Below are 18,495 nucleotides of genomic sequence, written 5' to 3' on the forward strand. Positions count from 1 at the left end.
ATGTTCAGTGTTTCTGCTGTCAGTGAGATGGTCAGGGCTCTATATCTGTGTGTCAGCCAGCATCTGATCACATTAAACTGGGCTGACCACACACTTGACTCACTGATAGAAATAAAGCAGCTATGAGACATTGAGCCTTGCAATCCCTCTTTTGATGTGAGCAATGAGACTTGTGTCATTCTCCTGCAGGGCCTTACTTTCCACTGAAGAGCCTCTGAAGGGGCTCCGAAATACCCCCCCAAAACATCACCAACAATTTGTGTTCTGATTGTGGATTGTCTTTCAATCACACATTTATGACATTTTCCACAAAATAATTTATGGGGATGATTTTGATGGAGGATTCGGACCACATTAAGGACTGAAAAAAGTATGATTTTGAGGATAAAAAATAAAATAAATAATATAATAAATAATATAATAAAATATATATTTTTTTTAAAGATAAATAGAGGAGAATGAAGTCCTAAAATGATGACATAAGCGAAAAATGTTGCACATTTATTAAATTAATCTCATAGAAAATAAAGCTTTGAATAAAGAGAGAAAAAAATATTTATGAGTATATTCTTGTAAATTATGAGAATAAACTCAGATTTATGAGCTTAAAGTCAAAATACTACTAGAAAAAAAAGTTTAAAAAATACAAAATCTAAGTGGAAAATCTACACCAATAAAGTCATGACAGAAAATAATAATTTATGAGGTTATCCATAAAATTTATGAGAATAAACTGACAAATTTATGAGATTTCCGTCAGAAAAAAAAGTTTAAAATACAAAATTTAAGTGGAAAATTTATGGGAATAAAGTCATAAAAGAAAAGTAATAATTTATGAGTTTATTCTTATAAATTTATGGGATTAATGTCAAAATACTAGCAGAAAAAAAAAAATTTAAGTTTAAAATCTATGAATATAAAGTCATAATCTCAAGACCATAAAGTTGTAGTTTCATTAGAAATACTTTTAATTACAGGCTATGGTTAATCTATCTGCAGCTAAAATAACACACAGGGTGGTATTAGAGGAGCAGCCAGATGCCTGCATTTAAATAAAGGACCAGGTTCATTTGATCATCGTGGATCATTTGAAGAGGGGCCGACTATAATACGCAGCCTGTGCACACTTCTATAACTGCTGTTTGTCCTCAGCTGTTGAGAGTACAGCTTCACGAGATGATCCACGTCCTTCTTTTAAATACGGTCAGCTGGATGCTCTATTATCACCTTATATGTTGTTTTATCTTACAGATCGATTAACCATCTTGTAATTAAGACTTCTTTCTCATGACACTACAACTTTATTGTTCTGGGATTAAGACTTCTAGTCTTCGCATTCATTTTCCAATTAAATCCTGCAAATTTATGACTTTTTTTTTTTTTAAGTTATATTTTTGGCCTTTTTGCCTTTATTCTACAGGACAGCTGAAGAGAGGACAGGAAATGTGGGGAGCAGAGAGTGGGGGAAAACATGCAGGAAATGGTCGCCCGGCCGGGAATTGAACCGGCAACCCCTGCAACGAGGACCGTAGCCTCTGTACATGGGGCGCCCAGACCGCTAGGCCACCAGCGCCCCATAGTATTATGACTTTAATTAAGTATTTGAGTTAATTATAGCAAATTTATGAGAATAAATCAATTCAATTTATGACTTTATTTTCAAGATGTTAAATATTTTTTCTTGCTTTATGTGGCCCTAATCCTCCGCCGTAACTTTCTCACAATGACCGTGAAAAACAAACACAGGGCTTTCACTGTTTTCAAGTCACAAATAAGCATTTGGGGATATTAACTTCTGTCAATACTGAGATCAACAAAGTAATGCAGAGAGTAAAATAAAAATAGGTAGCCTGCAGGTCTAATTTAATTCGGCAGATCAAGCAGCAAGGAATAAAGAAAATGATATTAAATTAAGAAGCCATTTCAGTGCAAAGCTTTTGTATTATGTCATAAGGACTCAGTGAGCTCCAACGACATCTCACTCTGTTGGGAGAACAGGACCAGCCTTATCTGCACTGTGCTGCCACAGTCCACGTGAGCAGTCAAACAATCATGCAGGAACAAGACAGAGCTCTAAAAGCTTTTACACAAAATAGCACCAATGATTCGCAGCCGGGCTGAGAAAGGGATTCGATTTCATACAACACAGCCGCACTTCCAGAACAGACCACGTATTTATAAAAAATCCATTTGTACTCTGCAGCAGACGGAAACCTTGTCTTGATTTAGACTTCAGAGCATGTTCAACATGCAGAGATTAAGATCTCCACTGGTGATTGATAAAGCCCGCCCTAACCAGAAACATCTGAAGATTACACTGCATTGTGTTTTCATGCTGCGCAGTAGTCACAGAGGGAGGAGGGGGACGAGCCTCACAGTGACAGAGAGAACAGAGGATGGTATGGTTCTCACAACCTGCGGCTGGGAGATGCTAACACGGTTTGACTAGCGACCTCTGTCACGTGACATGCAGGCTGGCAGCAGAGCGAGGCAGCGGTTACGTCACCCTGGCGGCTGGTTGCTGTAGCAGTAGTGCTGGATGGCGCTGCTGGATGGGGTGGTGGTGGTGGTGGTGGTGGGGTGGGCTGAGCAGCTGTTGCAGCTTGAGTGCCAAAGGGCCGCCCAGGCTCGTGTATGCCCGCTCAGACTGTCACAATCTGAAATCCCTAAACCACGGCTCACACATGCACGCACCAGCAGGTGTGCTGACAATTCTTTAAATTGTAGAAATGCTCTACAAATGTTTTAGAAACTCAAGATTCAACAGTCATCAAAGTTTTATGGAAAGACCTCTCGAATCTAGTTTTTATAAGCAATGATTATATGTGTAATAAATACTTTATAACGTATAATATAGGTATATATACGTGTGTGTGTGTGTGTGCGTGTGCGTGTGCGTGTGTATATTGAATATCAAACCACTTAAATTGTCCTTATTTATACTGGAAATCAATATTGTCCATTGAGTTATAAACCATTTGTTACTAATTTATTCATTGCTTTTAAAAACTAGATATGGGAGGTCTACATTGTAAATTTTGTTCATTATAAATCATTTAGATGTTGATATACTTCCAATCGATTACAATAAGTAATACCATGACGTTGGACATGCATTGATTTTGGCTCCCCCTGTGGACAAATCTGTATGTCTTACCTCTTTGCTGATTTTGTCCCTTACATTGAAGACAATGTTTTCTTACAAAAAAACACATTTCTTCCTTTGGCAGTCAAAAGCTTCCCATAATCTATATTTAATTTGGAAAATGTAACTCTTATCCGTTTCAGCAGTGGGCTGTAAATTGTCTCGCCTGGCACCCACCTGGAGGCAGAGTTAACGTGCATTAAGTACTGCAACAGAGGAATAGTCAGTCTTGTCACTGATGGTATTGTTTGCTTCTTAGGTCCTAAAGAGGCACCGGTATTTACTTCAGTCTATTACATAAAGAGTTAAAAACTCCTGATAGGAGCTTTAATATCAATTAATGTTGAATTTCTTTGTGTTTGGTACTTTAAGTCATAAAAAAGAAGCAATGTACTGGACATCGCCTTGTGCTTTCTTCACCATTGAGTGGTACTCATTTAAGAAACTAATCAACGGAAAAAGGTTTAGTTGAGCCCTTGGAATTTTTTCCATTTGTCAAGAGTCCAAAATACCCACAATAATATGAGGCTGACTCTGATAGTGGATTTTTATTTGGACACGGTCACACATTCCAGAGAAAACAGGCTCTGCAGACCTGAGATAAATGTTGGACTGGCTTTCTGCCATAGATTTACTTCTCAGCAAAATTTTCAGCCCTTTATATAAAAGATCACTTTTACCTTCATACTCCTCTTGATTAAATGGGATAAAATGTTCAATCATAAAAAAACTAATACCCTTTTATCTTTGAGACCATCTCTGCTTTCAGTCTGTTCTCCCTTCAGAGACAAGTGTCTCCAACTGCCACCCAAGACACACCCTGAAATTTGCAAATGTAAATGCATGAGATCCAAATCCTTGTGTTAAATAACAACACGTCCCCCCCAAGGGCTCGTCAAATGTTCTGAAAACCCTTTTCTTGGCACGACAGAGGAAGCAGGGAGCAGAAGGTAAAGGGAGGTGGAGGGAGGGGTGTGGATGGTGTAGTGGTGGTGGTGGTGGACTCAGATGTGACAGACTGGGGGGATAAATGAGCACGCTGGCAGGCTGTGAGCGCTGTGCCCAGAGGAAGGAGGGGAAACTCTGCTCCACTGATAATGAGGTGACCAAGTCCGAGAAATTATTCCTGCAGCTGCCAACACAGACTTTCCTGATGTCAGCCTTTTGAGATACTGCACACCAAGCCTGACAGAAACACACATGATCCATCTCCAGTCTGAGCACACATACATCAAAAACATAAACATATGCTCGTAGTTCTACAACTAAATGTCATTCATTTGACATTTCTTCATAATTCATTGCATGTTTGAATTTTTCTAGGAGAATGTGAAGACCAGGATAGAGTTAATGCCAGAGCAGTCGGATATATGACCCTGGGTCAGAGGATTTCATCCAAACATATATTGCATTAGACATGTGACCTATATAAAGAGATGGAGCCTGGGTGAGAAGTAGCGTGATACGAGTGTGGGCTGACTAAGGGCGATATCCCATTAGAGAAATACATAGAATATGTGGTAATTAACATCAAAAGAGGTCAATGAGGAGAATCATTATAATAGTCTCTACTGAAGGAAGGCTTCCCTCACAATCATTATTGAAAGAGTCAATTACATGAAGTGAACTTTCTCATATGATTTCTACATTTTAATCTCTTAAGCTAGATAATGAGATAATGATAGCAATTTGATGAGTCATATGCCATAATGCTTTCCATTATTATTATGACTTCCTTGAAAATGCTTTTAATGAAGAATGAATTCAGAGCTTAAACAGGTCCAGTGAGAAATAAACGATAAGAATGACAGAGACATTATTCAATCAGGATCTAAAGTCGTTTTGAAATCAAAGATAATTTTTTTGGTTGAAGTTATTTTTTTGCTTTTCTGAGTGTTAGATGAAACAATATTGTTTTTAACCATTGTTCTCTTAGACTTCTGAAAACGTTTGTCCCCAGTGCCAAGATCTAAAAATGGCCGATAGCACGCCACACCTAATGCTGGCAGATCAGCAACATGTTGTGCAGCCTGGCCTTCGGTATGCCACTGAGGGACCGTGGACTGTGCCAGTCCCTTCAGTGGTATGCCACCACACATGTTTAGTCTTTATTGTTATGTGCAGCATACTGATGTAAACAAGGGAATGCTCATGTTCCTCTCGTCCATCTTTCATGTGTATTGAAGTATAGTTGTTTGGTACCTCCATGATGACATCAAATAAATCTAGCCTTGCTATAGTCAGGGGTTAGCCTGTTAACCTAGCCACTATAGCAAGTCAGAGTAATATATAGATGTTGGATTGTGTTCAATGTGTTATCATCCACATCAGAACCTTTGCCTTGGGGCGCTGGATGAGCTCAATTGGTAGAGAAGGTGCCCCATGTACAGAGGCTATATCGTCCTTGTAGTAATGGCTGAGATCTGGTGCATGCCATCCCCCACTCTCTCCCCTTGTTTCCTGTCTCTCTGGATGCTAAAGTGATAGAAGCCCCAAAATAAATCTTCGATTGAATGGAAAATAAATCTTTGCATTCAGGAAATACTTGGAATGTAAAATACTGAATGGCTTGCCTATTTATATCAATTTGTTAGACTTTTTATCAGGATATTTATGATTGGCATAGTCGTTTAGGTGCATGTATTGATCCAATGTGGGGATCACGTTCTATCTGCTATCAATTCACTGATTGGTCTTTGATACTATCTCATCTGACCTGCCACTGGTATACCAGCATTGGCCTGTAACCGCATGCCATTGGCCACTTTTCAATCTCACTATTGTTCAATTTTGTTGGGCTGTTTCCACCACAAAAAAGGGAGATAATGAGCATACCAAAGTTTTCTCTCATTTTTCAGACCATAGGCGTTTTTTGACCGCAGGAACTTTACCCCGGAACTAGGGACTTAACCCCTGAACTATATTTGTTTCGACCAGAGGAACCAGGGTCTAAATTTAGATCAGTGGTAGATAATCTCCCCCATGAAAAGCCTCTGCTTGGGGGGTAGTACTCTTCAAAGGTCCTGGGACTTTCGGTTGAACGTAACGGTGTTCGTGGAGTTTACACAGTTGTTGAAACACAGAGGGAGTTCCTGGGAATGCATACTAGTTTAGTTTTTTATTAAGATTTCAAAATATTATTTAAATTTTTTTTTTTTTCTCCATACATCACTGGCCTGATTTGCACAATCTACCCGGGACTTCAGCTCGTGGTCGAAACACAGACAACAATGGGGGCACAGGAACCTTTTAGTTCCAGGGAAAGTAGTTCTGGGGGCTAAAAGACCCCAGAACTCTTGGTTGAAATGCACCTCAAATGAACAATCAACTGATCAACCAAGTGTTGGCCATTTTAACCCATAGCATAGTTGTTGAGTTGTAGCCGTATTTATTTCATATTTCAGTGTTTGGCAAATCAGTTGTGAAACTCATCATTACAGCAGCAGTCTGAGCATCTCTGAAAAAGGACACAACAAACCTGTGTTATTGAAATATTCAATTGTGAAGTCAGTGGTTAGCTCTTTCATTTTGGATCATCCAAACATCAAAAAGAGGCAAACCCACTGGGGACACTATTAGCAGGAGAGAGCACAGAAGTCTAAATGAAGAAACAGTAGTCCAAACAGTTTCCTGGGACTGAATGACGGAGAACTGGACCCAAAGGAACCCCTGAGACCCAATCTTCCGCGAGTCCTGGACCTCGTTTCAAAGCTTCATCACAAGCCTTTCATGTCTCACTCAGCACAAACACCACATCCCTTCACTGGGTCACTAACCACTTCTGTACGTCCAATAAGCTCTTCCATGGTTGCTATGACAACGTCCCACCCCTTCCTCTCCTCAGCATCAGAGCTCTATGGGCACAAACCAGAAGGTGGGGGCAAATCCAGCCATTTACACACTCACACAAACACACATGCAGGCATGGAGGTCTCCCTTTGATGCTGATGCAAAGAGACTTGTACACTGAAAACCTCCCACCCTCCTTACCCTCCTTCCCCTCCTCCTCCTCATGAGATTGCTCTCTGGTCCTGGAGTTTGGTAGGAGGGGAGGCAGACCCCACCCCGCCTCGGTCACATGATGCCATCAAGCCTAACCACAACCACAACCACGACCACACAGCATCCATGTTTGTGATTTATTCATAACAAAGCTTCAATAATTCAGAGTCAAGACCAGGTAGTGGTCCAAATGCTCCCCTGGAAAGTGTTTACATTAAGACATCATCCATAATCTAAGCGACCACAAAAGTCAACGTTACATCTATGAAGCAGACCCCAACAGAAAGTGAGGGGGAATTCACAATCCAATATATAGCAGCAATCCTTCCCATCCAAACACTAAGAAGATTAGTCCCACGGAAATGTGACAATGTTCAAAAATAGTGTGCAGCTTTATCTACAGGCAGGGTGGGTTTCCAGCTCTGCTTGCTCAAAATACAATCATAAAGGAGCCAATGAGTTCACACTGCTTTAACTGTGAGGGGGGACTCTGTCAGAGACTCTGCCAGCTCCAGTCTGTCTCTCTCCTCATGTAGACCGGCTCAGGTAGGGGGGCTTCTCTGGGCGTCTGACGGCAATGTGGAACATGCTCTGACTGAAAACTCCTGATGTAGTGACATGTGTACTCCAGATATGTCACATAAATAAGACATGAAGAGCAAACCGCAAGTCCATCCTCCTGGTCGTAGCCCAGTGAACTTTAAAAAACTGCTGTAGGGATGGCATTTCTTTGAAGGCCGCCGCATCATGAGCCAAAATGTTCTTCTATTGTTGTTATTTCATTATTATATGAGACACTAGCCAGACAGAGTATTATATAATAGTGTGTGATTTTGAGACAGGACACTGGGTGCAGCCTTGGTAAGGAGTGTGGATTAAGTGAGGCTCCAGGTAATTGAAATCACACGTGAGTTGAATAGAACAGTTTTTGACTGTGTCAGCATTTCAGCATGGAAAGTGTTGCCAAGAGTTCAGTTTGAGTTTGTTTACTTGAAGTTATATTTAGTATCAGATGAAAGGACTGAATGTTGGTGAGGAACAATTTGATCGCTTTATCCAAAAGGGGTAGCACACAGGAAGTTGTTTACTGTATCAACAATAGTGACTTTAGACAGTTTAAGTTAAAGGGAAATCATGGTCTAGAAATTTTTTGGGGGATTTTCCACTGATTTTTTGAGGGGGATCAAATGTTTATTATAGTTTCATTTTTTGTTCAGCAAGCTAATCTTAATAGAAAAGGAACCAAACCTTTTGAAGATTGTTTAAGTGTGAATGCATTTGCAGGAACTCAATAGCTAATTCAAGACCCCAAACAAAACACACCAGAGTCACATGATATTGATGTCACCACTACTGAGCTTTTTCTTCCACCGACATAATGACATTAAATGTCCTGGACCTTCTTTCTAGTCTCAAAAGAAAAAACATCAGTGTGCCGCTTGGTCGCTGGTTCAACTTCCAGCCATGACCTTTTGCTACATGTCATCTCCAACTCTCTACTCCCCACATTTCCAGTCTCCCTTCAGCTGTCCTATCCAAAAGAGGCAGAACGCCCAAAAATAAAACCCAATAAAATACATACAAATCTTAAAATTTGCAAGCAGTATATTAACTGATTTTGCTTTACACTTTCCTTAATCAATCAACGTATCAAGGTTCAGTTATATAGCACCTTTCATATTTATCAAATGCAACCTAAAGTGATTAACAGCGATTGAAAACAAAAAAAGAAACAGAAATAAAGTAATTGCAAGACATATTAAAAAACAAAAATGGATTTTAAAATAGTGACTAATGCACACCAACAACTATGAAATATGTGTGATTAAAATAAGTTCAAGCGTCAAATCAACTGAGCAGATAAATATAAAAAAAACAATAAAATTAACAATAAAATAATAAAACAAGAAGGTGAGTCTCATTCTGATATGAAAACTCAAAAAAACATCAACCTCAAGACTGGGAAACCTTGAGTGAATAAAAGGTAACTTATTTCTGGTTTTGTGAGTCATACCTGAAGTATTCTATAAAACAAATATTTAACCTTTTACCAAACGAGACTAAGAGACTACACCATGCCAGCTGCTACACTTGAAAAGTCAATTTTCCCATGCTGAAGTTTAGCAAGTGATAGTACTGTAGTCATGAGACTCGTGACTTTGGTAATATAAAGGCTAAGTTCATTATTCAATTGGTTGTGCTGATGTGAAGTTACTTTCAGTTGATTTGTCTTCCTTATTTCAGTTGGATAGTTTTTCTTTGTTAAGGGGAACTCTGAGTTTCCTTCCGAAGGGTTACACTTTTGCTTCATTTGTTCTTTTGGTTTGTCAGTACCAGTCTGAGAAGAAGATGCTTTGTGTTAGCTTCACCTGGCTGCAGCAGACTTAATCTTTGGTCCTCTTTTTGTGAGATTGCCATCACAATGTATTTCTAGGGTCTGTGGATGAACATCATTCCCTGCCGATCACACTCGCCACTTGCGCTTTAAATCTTACTATCCAATGTTCCTGCAAAAACTAGTTCTGTATTTTGAAGTGGATCCTGTCTTGGTCACCAATTAGAAACTGCCACGTAAGTAAGTAAGCAGCAGTTTGGTTATGTGGCTGTCTACTTGCAAATTCAACCGCGTCTTGTAATTCATAATTTGCTCGTGTGGATCAAAGGTTACTGGTTGGATTATTGAGCCAATACGTGAGAGATATCAGGTCATATGATTGTTCTTTGAATTGGTTTGGTCATCTTTGTGCTAATTAAAAAGCGTAAAGGTGGAATCCTGCTTTAAAGAAGAAGGGTTCTGATGCCCATCATACTGTCTTGAAGGTCTTCATGAAAACCTGAAGAGGGAATTGGTTGGCATGGGAGGATTGTCAACTGTTTGAGCACTTGGCTTGTCGTACAATTTTTTCTAACCTTGGGTAAATACATAACCCTTTTTTATAAAGTTATATTTTTGGGTCTTTTTGCCTTTATTTGATAGGACAGCCGAAGAGAGACAGGAAATGTGGGGAGTAGAGAGCGGGGGAAGACATGCAGGACATGGTCGACCGGCCAGGAATTGAACCGACGACCCCTGCGACAAGGACTGTGGCCTCTGTATGTGGGTCCCTTAGACCGCTAGGCCACCAGCACCCCTACATTACTCATTTTAAGTAAAAATCGTGTGTGGACTATCTCACATTTTTGGAGCAAGATTGTGACTACCAAAAAAACAAGGAAGGCCTGAGGCTTAACTAGATAACTTTAAAATGTACAGCTTCATGTCAGTATGACATGAGGTTACACCTTTTTAATTATATGGTTTTGAATGCATACTTTATAGTAAAGCAACTGGTTAAATAAATACAGTAATTCATCAATGTAGATCTACAGAAGGAGTCATTTTGGAGCAGTAAACATACACTAGTGCCCAGCAGTAATATTACCCAACACTTCCTGATAGGTTCTCTATTCACCAGCCTTCTGTTGTTGATGTTTTTCATGTTTTCACAGATAGTGGTGTTTGGTTGCTCAATATTTTCCTGTCTTGCTGGCTGTGACTGTCAATAAGCTGCTGCCTTTCAGGCTGCTTATCATACATGTTTTCAAATCTGGTTATTTCAAGTCATGAACCCCTGAGAGAGAAAAAAACATCAAGACCCACAAATCATCGACAGCACACCCTCACAAGGGAATAGAAACACCAGGGAGTTTTCTTATATCTGACCCTGATCAAAATGCTGCTGCATAAGTATTGTCAAATGCTGCAGAATGATAACCTCCCGTGCATGAGTCCAGGTTGTGAGGCATAACAAACTAAACACCTCAATAAACCTGGAGCTCCAAAGCAAACACAAGCAGAAAGCCAGCAGCAAATAAAAAAGCCTTGCCATATCTCTGCAGCAGAGTGGCCCCGCAAGCAGCAGCAGCAACAAACCAAGCCCAAGCACAGCACATCACAGCAGAGCAGAACACAGCACAGCGGAGCAACAAAGCAAAGAAGCACTTCAAAGGAAGATGTTGTTTCAGCAGCACTGTGTACACACCTTGGCATTAATATAGGGGTCAAAGGGCCCACAGCGTTTGAACTCTTTATGGTCTACAGAGCTCTGGGAGGGAGGAAGAGAAGAAAGGCCGATGGTTTTGGTTTAAACAAGCAATGAACAAATGAATGATGATCACAAATGAGTCAAACTGAATAGGAAGGAGAAACAAAAATCAGAGTTGAGTTAATGAACAATCAGATGTCATGAACAGGCAGAGAAATGACACAAAATGAGACTATTATAATCATTTATTTTGTTAATTCTCATCTTCTTGATGGATTCAGTGATTTAGTGTTCATGATGGGTCATTTCTCTTCATCCCAAACAAAAAAGACAGAGATGATGGCTTTCTGGATGCTGCAGTATGCAACCAAACAAAAAAAATATGGAACAAAAGTTAAAATGGTTAGGGCGAACAGGCACTTTTCACACTCGCATGGGGTCATAGCACTTCAAATATCACAGGAAGAGTCAGGCTCACGATGCACTGGTGTTAATGAACTCTGGTCCCATTCATTGTACTCAAAAACAGTACAAAACATGCCATGCTGATGTAGAGTTTAAAAATATCTGTGTGGCATTTCATGGTTGAAAAATAACTTCTTATGGTTGCTGACTTAACCATGAAGAATGTGACTGTGAAAGTACCAGAGGTCGACAGATGTGCTGAAAAGCAGAGTGCTCTTGAGTTACTTCCTTTTGTCTCTTTATTTATAAAAATTGCTTTAGAGAAGCAGTTGCTGAGGTGTTACATTCCTAATCGAGACTCACATGATCTGAAAAATATAAAACCTGCAGCAAAAATTCAGTGCTGACGTCATTTCACAACCCTTGATGCCATCAAAGTGGTCAATGGGTTAGAAAACAGGAACAGCAGGAGTGAAACATAATGGCTAAAAAAAAACCACACAGAAAAACAGAAGGGTGAATGCAGGGTCAGACCTGTTCGTTGAGTTTTGGGTGTGAAGGTCCTTGGTGAATGAGCAGTTTGACGATATGTTCATCGCCCTTCCACGCAGCCAGGTGGAGAGGGTAGCAGCCCTTGTTGTCGGCGATGTTGGTCAAGGCCTCGTTTCGTAGCAGTGCCTCCACCACATCGCTGCAAAAGGAAGGAGGGGACAGGTCAAGTCAGGTCAGAAAATGCCAAGTCTATAAACCACAGTAGTAAATACACAAAGCTTTAGCAAACAGGCAATCAATAGCTTTATCTTCCCAGTGGGACAATTGTCTGTGAGTGCAGACCTCATTTAATACAGCACACACACAGGACCTGAAACAGGCTCCTACACACATTTCTCCCATTTCCCAGAGTTATTTATCACCAGTCTACCTGTGTCCATTTAGGGCAGCGTGGTGGAGAGGGGAGTATCCAGTGCTGTCCACACAATTCACATTAGGGCCTCTCCAGATGCTGTGGAGAAAAGAAAGGAGTGTTAGGCACTGAACAAACAAGAGCTTGACTGATATTTCAACAGGCCGATATTTTTGAGTTGATACAGACTAACACAGATGTTTGCATAAACATGTTTTCTGGTATCAACCAAGCAGCAACCTCTGGTCTAAAAATATGAGTCCAATGCAGAAGTGCTAAAAACTGCTGTTCATTGAGGATCTTGAGGCTGGCTCCAGAAGTATCGTAAACCAAATACACACCAATTCAAAAAAGTCGATCTTCACAGCAGAAATAAACATGTTTACAGCCTGGTACAAAAGAGGAGTGTAGTCTGATTCGCTCATTTCTGGAACGGCTCACACTGTATGGGTTTTTTTTTTTCTAACGCAGCAATTTTGAAGACATTGAGAGTATGAGTCCTCCAATGAGAGGCACAGCTGACTGCGGGGACACTGTAGCTGTTGGCTAGGAGGTTCAAAGCCCGCCTCTTTACGTCCCAATCGCTCGGCAGCAGCAATATGGCTGCCCCTGACGATTTGCCCCAAAACAGCGCTTCAGAAACAGATGGGTGACGTCACGGATACTACGTCCATATTTTATACAGTCTATGGTATCAACCAACATGAAACTACTTTAACATATTATGTATCATATGGTATTTTTTATTATGAAAAAAAGCACTCTGATTACCTCAGTGTTGTCATTTTGGTGCAACATGTTTGCATTATTGACACAGAGAAGGTCAAATTTAATTGAAGCTTAAACTTCACTGTATCAGCTGCTGTATCTGTAATTTGTGTAATCTTTCTGAAATATTCTTTATTGGTAAGATAAATCCCATATCTGGCAGGCTCTATTACAAACACTACCAACAAAATCAAATACCATATTGGTAATCTGGGAATTCTCTCCCTCCAAATCTGTATCAGTATCAGTAATACCATATAGGGCTGAACGATTTATTGATTCCTGATCAAAATTGCGATTTCAGACAACGCGATCATGTGATCACCAAAGCTGAGTTTTTTAGCAGAGCTCCTGACTGACCCAGGATCTGTTGTGTTAACTATTTTACACGAATGCCGTCTCCCTGCCATCCTGCCATGCTCACCAATCAGAAGTGGCATGCTACTCGTGGACAAGTCACGCTAACCAATCAGTATTGTAACGTCCGTCCCGGACGCTGTAGGAATAACTAGCTGATTCGTAACAAACTGCTTTTAATAACCAGTCACTGTCGGCCGTGATCACGCCAGTTCCAACAAGAGCTACTATCAATCTTTTGAATCAATGAAAAACTCCTTCTCCTCTCTCCCGCTCGCACACTCCATCCTCCACCTCCGCCCCCTGCCTGATGCCTTCACTAACTCAACACTGTAGGAATTAAAAACATCTACACCGAACAAAGGTCTTATAACATTCAAGCTCAAATTTTTACTATTTCGGCTGCCGTGTCTGTAATTAGAGAATTTGCAAATATGTTAAAGCATCTGTTATAAGACTCCATTATCAGGCAAGCTTGAAAACAAACACTACCTTACATGTAATCACATTACTGCCATGTTGATGGTCATATGTGATTTTCTCCGCACCCCCAAAATCTGTATCGGTGTTGAAACTACTATATCGGCCGAGATCTAAAGCAAACACTGCCTGACTCTTTGTAAAGTCCCCGATTGTGGGTGTGACCATGCACTGATTGTTATCTAAGGGCCCCATTGTATCACAAAGCAATCCTTCCTACACACAGGTGGAGGCCTGAAATGTGTTCTAGAGTATGTAAGCTAAAATATTCATAATATTGGCTGCTATATCGGTAATTGGTCAATTTGTCCTTTAAAAACTGTATTGGTAAAATAAATCTCATATCAGAACAAAGACTTTGTCACCTGCTGGTTTGGTACTTTGTGAAGTTTTTCCAACCAGACATCTGTATCGGTATAAAAAAAACCCACATCAGTCGAAATCTAAAGCAAGCCTTGCCTGACCCTCTGTTAAGTTACTACCTGTAAGTGTGACTGATTCTTTACTGATTGCTATCTCAGGCTCCTACTCTTACACAACAGTTCAAGTTTACCACACTTTTTCACCTGTCATACACACAGGTGGAGGCGTACATCTGTTTTCTCTCCCTCTTTCTTAAGAAATATGTGAGAGAGATGAAATGAAAGCCAGCAGGATGATCAAACCAGAAAACCAGGAAGTAAAAAGACACACTATCACTACTGTGCAGCCGCGATGAGCTAATTACGTCTCGTTTACAGTAACTCTATGCAACCTCAGCCCCATTATTCTAGGTCAAGTCCTGAAGAAGAAAGGGCTTTTGTTATGCGGTGTAAGCACCAACAAACAAAGCATTAGGATGGAACCTAAAAGCACTGAAGAGGGTAAAAGGGGAATGCTGTGCCAGCGTATAGGCCCAGCACTTTCATTCAACTGGATGTGAACTCAGCTGTCAGCTCAGATTGGTTTGTTTCTTTTAATTTGCTAAAAAAGCCCCGCTGTGGTGAGGAGGACGGAGACGGATGATAGAGAGGGCGGCTGAAGATAGATGGAGGGAGCGAGTTAAGAAGCTAAAGGCTGTCTGGTGAGACGGAGTGCCAAGACGGGGATGTGAGGCTCTCTGAAAGACCATCCTAAATAAATCATGTGATGAGGAAATCCCAGCACTAGTGCACCACATATCTGAGAGCAAAGTCATTTGCCAAACAGAAAGGGAATGGGAGCAAAACCACTGAGCCTCACAGAGATTCAAAAATGAATGGGAGAGCAAATATTATCATTATATATATTTTTTTAGCTTTTGATATATTATAGAAAGCCATTTCGATGAAAAAAACTAAATAGACAGAAGAACAGCTTCATAAATTATGACTGGAATGGATTTATGTACAAGTGAGTAGTTTCCATGAATGAAGAAAGCCTTCAGAGAGAAGTCAGCCAAGAAGAAGAAAAGCAGGGAGGGCAATTAGAAGTTTTTTTCAGTGAAGAAAAAAAAAATTCTACTCAGTTCTAGGAGTTAAAAACACTCAGACACAATATTACTCGGCACATGATTCAATCAGCATGGAATCAGTGCAACAGCATTAGCTTCAGTGTTGCTGTGTGTGACTGTAGCTTCACACAAACGGCCCAGTTTTGTCGCAGTAATGGCTGCTTTTGCCCACTTAAAATACATCTCCCATAATAGCTCTGAGAACAGCCTGCAATTACACAGTCAGAGCCGTCTCATTAAATAAGTGTCTTGGAGGGCTCTGTAGCCTGCAGAACAATGGGTCTGACAGAGCTCAGACACACAGGGATGCACCACTCTGCTAGTCATAACCTAAGCTGTTTATTTCTTACAGCACGCCTTCTGGGTCTCATCTTACTGAGGCAGGCAGCCGTGAAGACGTGGGACATCAAAAGCCGGGGCGTGCTCGGAGGAAATACTCGAGCGGGAAAATGTGGTGGGAGGAAATGCTGGGGATTGATAAATTTGTGTTAGAGAGAGGGGGGGGAATGTGCGAGCTATGATTGTGTCAGCTCTACAGGCAGGCATCACACATTCACACCTCTTCACTATTCCTGCAGAACCAGTAACCAACGCCGCAGTTAAGGGTGCTGAGACTACACTCCGTCTTGTGTGTGGACACAGAGCTCATCAAATGGGAAAACTGAGACAGAAACAGACCTCCAGTTGCTGGCCTAGATAAAGAGTTATGTAAGGGCTTACAGCAAAAACCCCCATAAACAAATTAACATAAACATGAACAGAGCAGCGACTACGAACAGAGAATCTAACATATTCAGGCACAGGGCAGTATCAGTGACAAGAGTAATGAAGAGGGGATGTCATGAGTTTGATAAGAAGCTAATCATAACTGAGTGAATTCATTGCATTGATAAAAGTGCACGAGGACATTTAATCTCTGCTGAAGTACAGCCAGCCTAACTTGTATTATGTAGAGTGTAGTGGCTCCAAGTCAAGAATTCAGACAATGGAAAAACTGTTTTCCCCTTCTTCTTTTTGCGATTTCAGAGTGTAGAGCATGTGTTTGATCGCCTCACAATACTACAATAAATATTTGAACAATAAAACAATATTTATTGATATCACCACTTTACAATTTTGATTAATTTCGAATTTAAATTAGAGATGTGGGATGTGCATTTTTTGAGCCAAAACCAATTGTATGAGCCATTTCACCTATGTTGTTTTTATTTTCTGTTTTGCTACTCGCACAAGCACCACAAGGGGCACTTCAGGTAAACAGGCAGGTAAATGCTACAAAAGGGGCACAGGTGAAGCAGTGATCTTGGGAACGGGAAGAGCACACGGCTTTTACTGCTAGTCTTAGCCTGCACTGTTATCCTCATCACGCATTTTACCTTCAAAGTAAGTTATCTTTACCTGTTTATCATTTGAATCAATAAATGGCAAGAAATAACGCAACCATAACCTCGGATTGGACATTGGACTCTTTTAGAAGTGCATCTAAAACACCTCACTCCCACACCCAGACAGTGACTAAATCAGGTCAGAATAGTCACTACACCAATAACTAATAGTTATTTGTGCCTGATGGCTGATTTCGATAAGATTACCTTTTTTTTATGTACATATTTTTGTATTGGAAAAAAGTTCAGACTGTGTAGTTTCTGCAAACCTGACGGTAAGAAAGACTACCATAATATGCTGTGAGAACAGTATCCTATACTTACTGACATATCTACAGCTAACATTTAAAATTAACTGTGGCTCAGTGGGTAGAGTAGGTCGTCTATCAATTGGAAGGTTGGCGGTTCGATCCCAGCTCCTGCGGTCACATGCTGAAGTGTCCTCGAGCAAGACACTGAACCCCAAATTGCTCCCGCAGTTGTTCAGAGGTGTGTGAATGTGTACGAATGAGATAAGCTAACACTGATGGTCCCTCACTAAATAGCAGCCTCTACCATCAGTGAGTGAATGGGTATGAATGGGTGAATGCGACGAGCAGTGTGTAAAAGCGCTTTGAGTAGTCAGACAGACTAGAAAAGTGCTATTTGAGTACAAGTTCATTTACCATTTACCATAACCCTTCAATTGTTATTTTATTTTATTTCAACAAAATACATCAAAAAAGTTAGAAACAACATACTTAAGATATATAGACATTTTGCCTGGGAATTTATATCTAATAATTTAACAAACTGTCAACTAAGACTCACCAATCTACTAAAGAAGAATTCAACCTACATCAGGAGTCAAATCACACATAACAAATAAAACACAGGTAGTGGGGCACTGGTTGTCCTTGCAGTTTAAGTGTGTGCCCCATGTACAGAGGTTGCAATGGTCGCTGGTTTGACTCCCAACCTCGACCACGTGCTGCATGTCTTCTCGCAATCCCTACTCCTCACATTTCCTGTCTCTATTCAGCTGTCCTATCAATAACGAAAAACACGCCCAAAACTATGACTTTAAAAAAAGAAATAATTAAAACACAGGTTGTTTTCAAAGTGCAGCATTCATTACAAAGTGAAAGCCATGTTTAAGTCTTTATCCAGGCATTAGGCTGTCTAACGCCAGAAGTCCACACGGCAATGATAAAAACTTCTGTCACTGATGTTGTCGATCGGTTTGTGAATGTGTACAGAGATCACTTCATACAGCAGGTGGGGGTACGTCTGCAAAGTAAAGACAACTCTGGATACTGTTCTGAATTCACCAATAGCTAGTTAAATCCTTTATCTTCTGCCCCAGAAAAAGGTGGGTCGCCATATTTTCAGTGTTTATGTCATTAACTGCTTTAGCTTAGGGCTGCCTCTGATCAACTTTCTGCAGTTCTCAAATATCTGCTAACTGCTGCTGAGCTGCTTCATATCTCTTTAACCCTCTGGACATATCACAATGACAACTTTACAGGTGGTTTAAAATATGCGGTGTGTTAAAACTTGAGGAATCTTTTCCT

At 40.5% G+C, this 18,495-nt stretch overlaps 1 protein-coding gene across 8 annotated transcripts in view; it reads right to left on the reverse strand.

Annotated features, from left to right (window-relative positions):
* LOC117821602 (ankyrin repeat and SAM domain-containing protein 1A) overlaps positions 1-18,495 on the reverse strand; it is a 95,630-nt gene that overhangs the window by 63,709 nt on the left and 13,426 nt on the right. For 5 of the 8 annotated variants that reach the window (XM_034696003.1, XM_034696006.1, XM_034696001.1 and 2 more), the window contains exons 2-4: positions 12,500-12,580; positions 12,112-12,268; positions 11,170-11,232 (exon numbers count right to left, since the gene is read on the reverse strand). In XM_034696003.1, the coding sequence (XP_034551894.1) occupies positions 11,170-11,232; positions 12,112-12,268; positions 12,500-12,580 (301 nt within the window). The remainder of the gene's footprint in view (positions 1-11,169; positions 11,233-12,111; positions 12,269-12,499; positions 12,581-18,495) is intronic. The other 3 variants (XM_034696008.1, XM_034696005.1, XM_034696007.1) reach the window with 1 other exon arrangement.

Source organism: Notolabrus celidotus, chromosome 11 (genome assembly GCF_009762535.1).
Source record: "Notolabrus celidotus isolate fNotCel1 chromosome 11, fNotCel1.pri, whole genome shotgun sequence".
Taxonomy (NCBI): domain Eukaryota; kingdom Metazoa; phylum Chordata; class Actinopteri; order Labriformes; family Labridae; genus Notolabrus; species Notolabrus celidotus.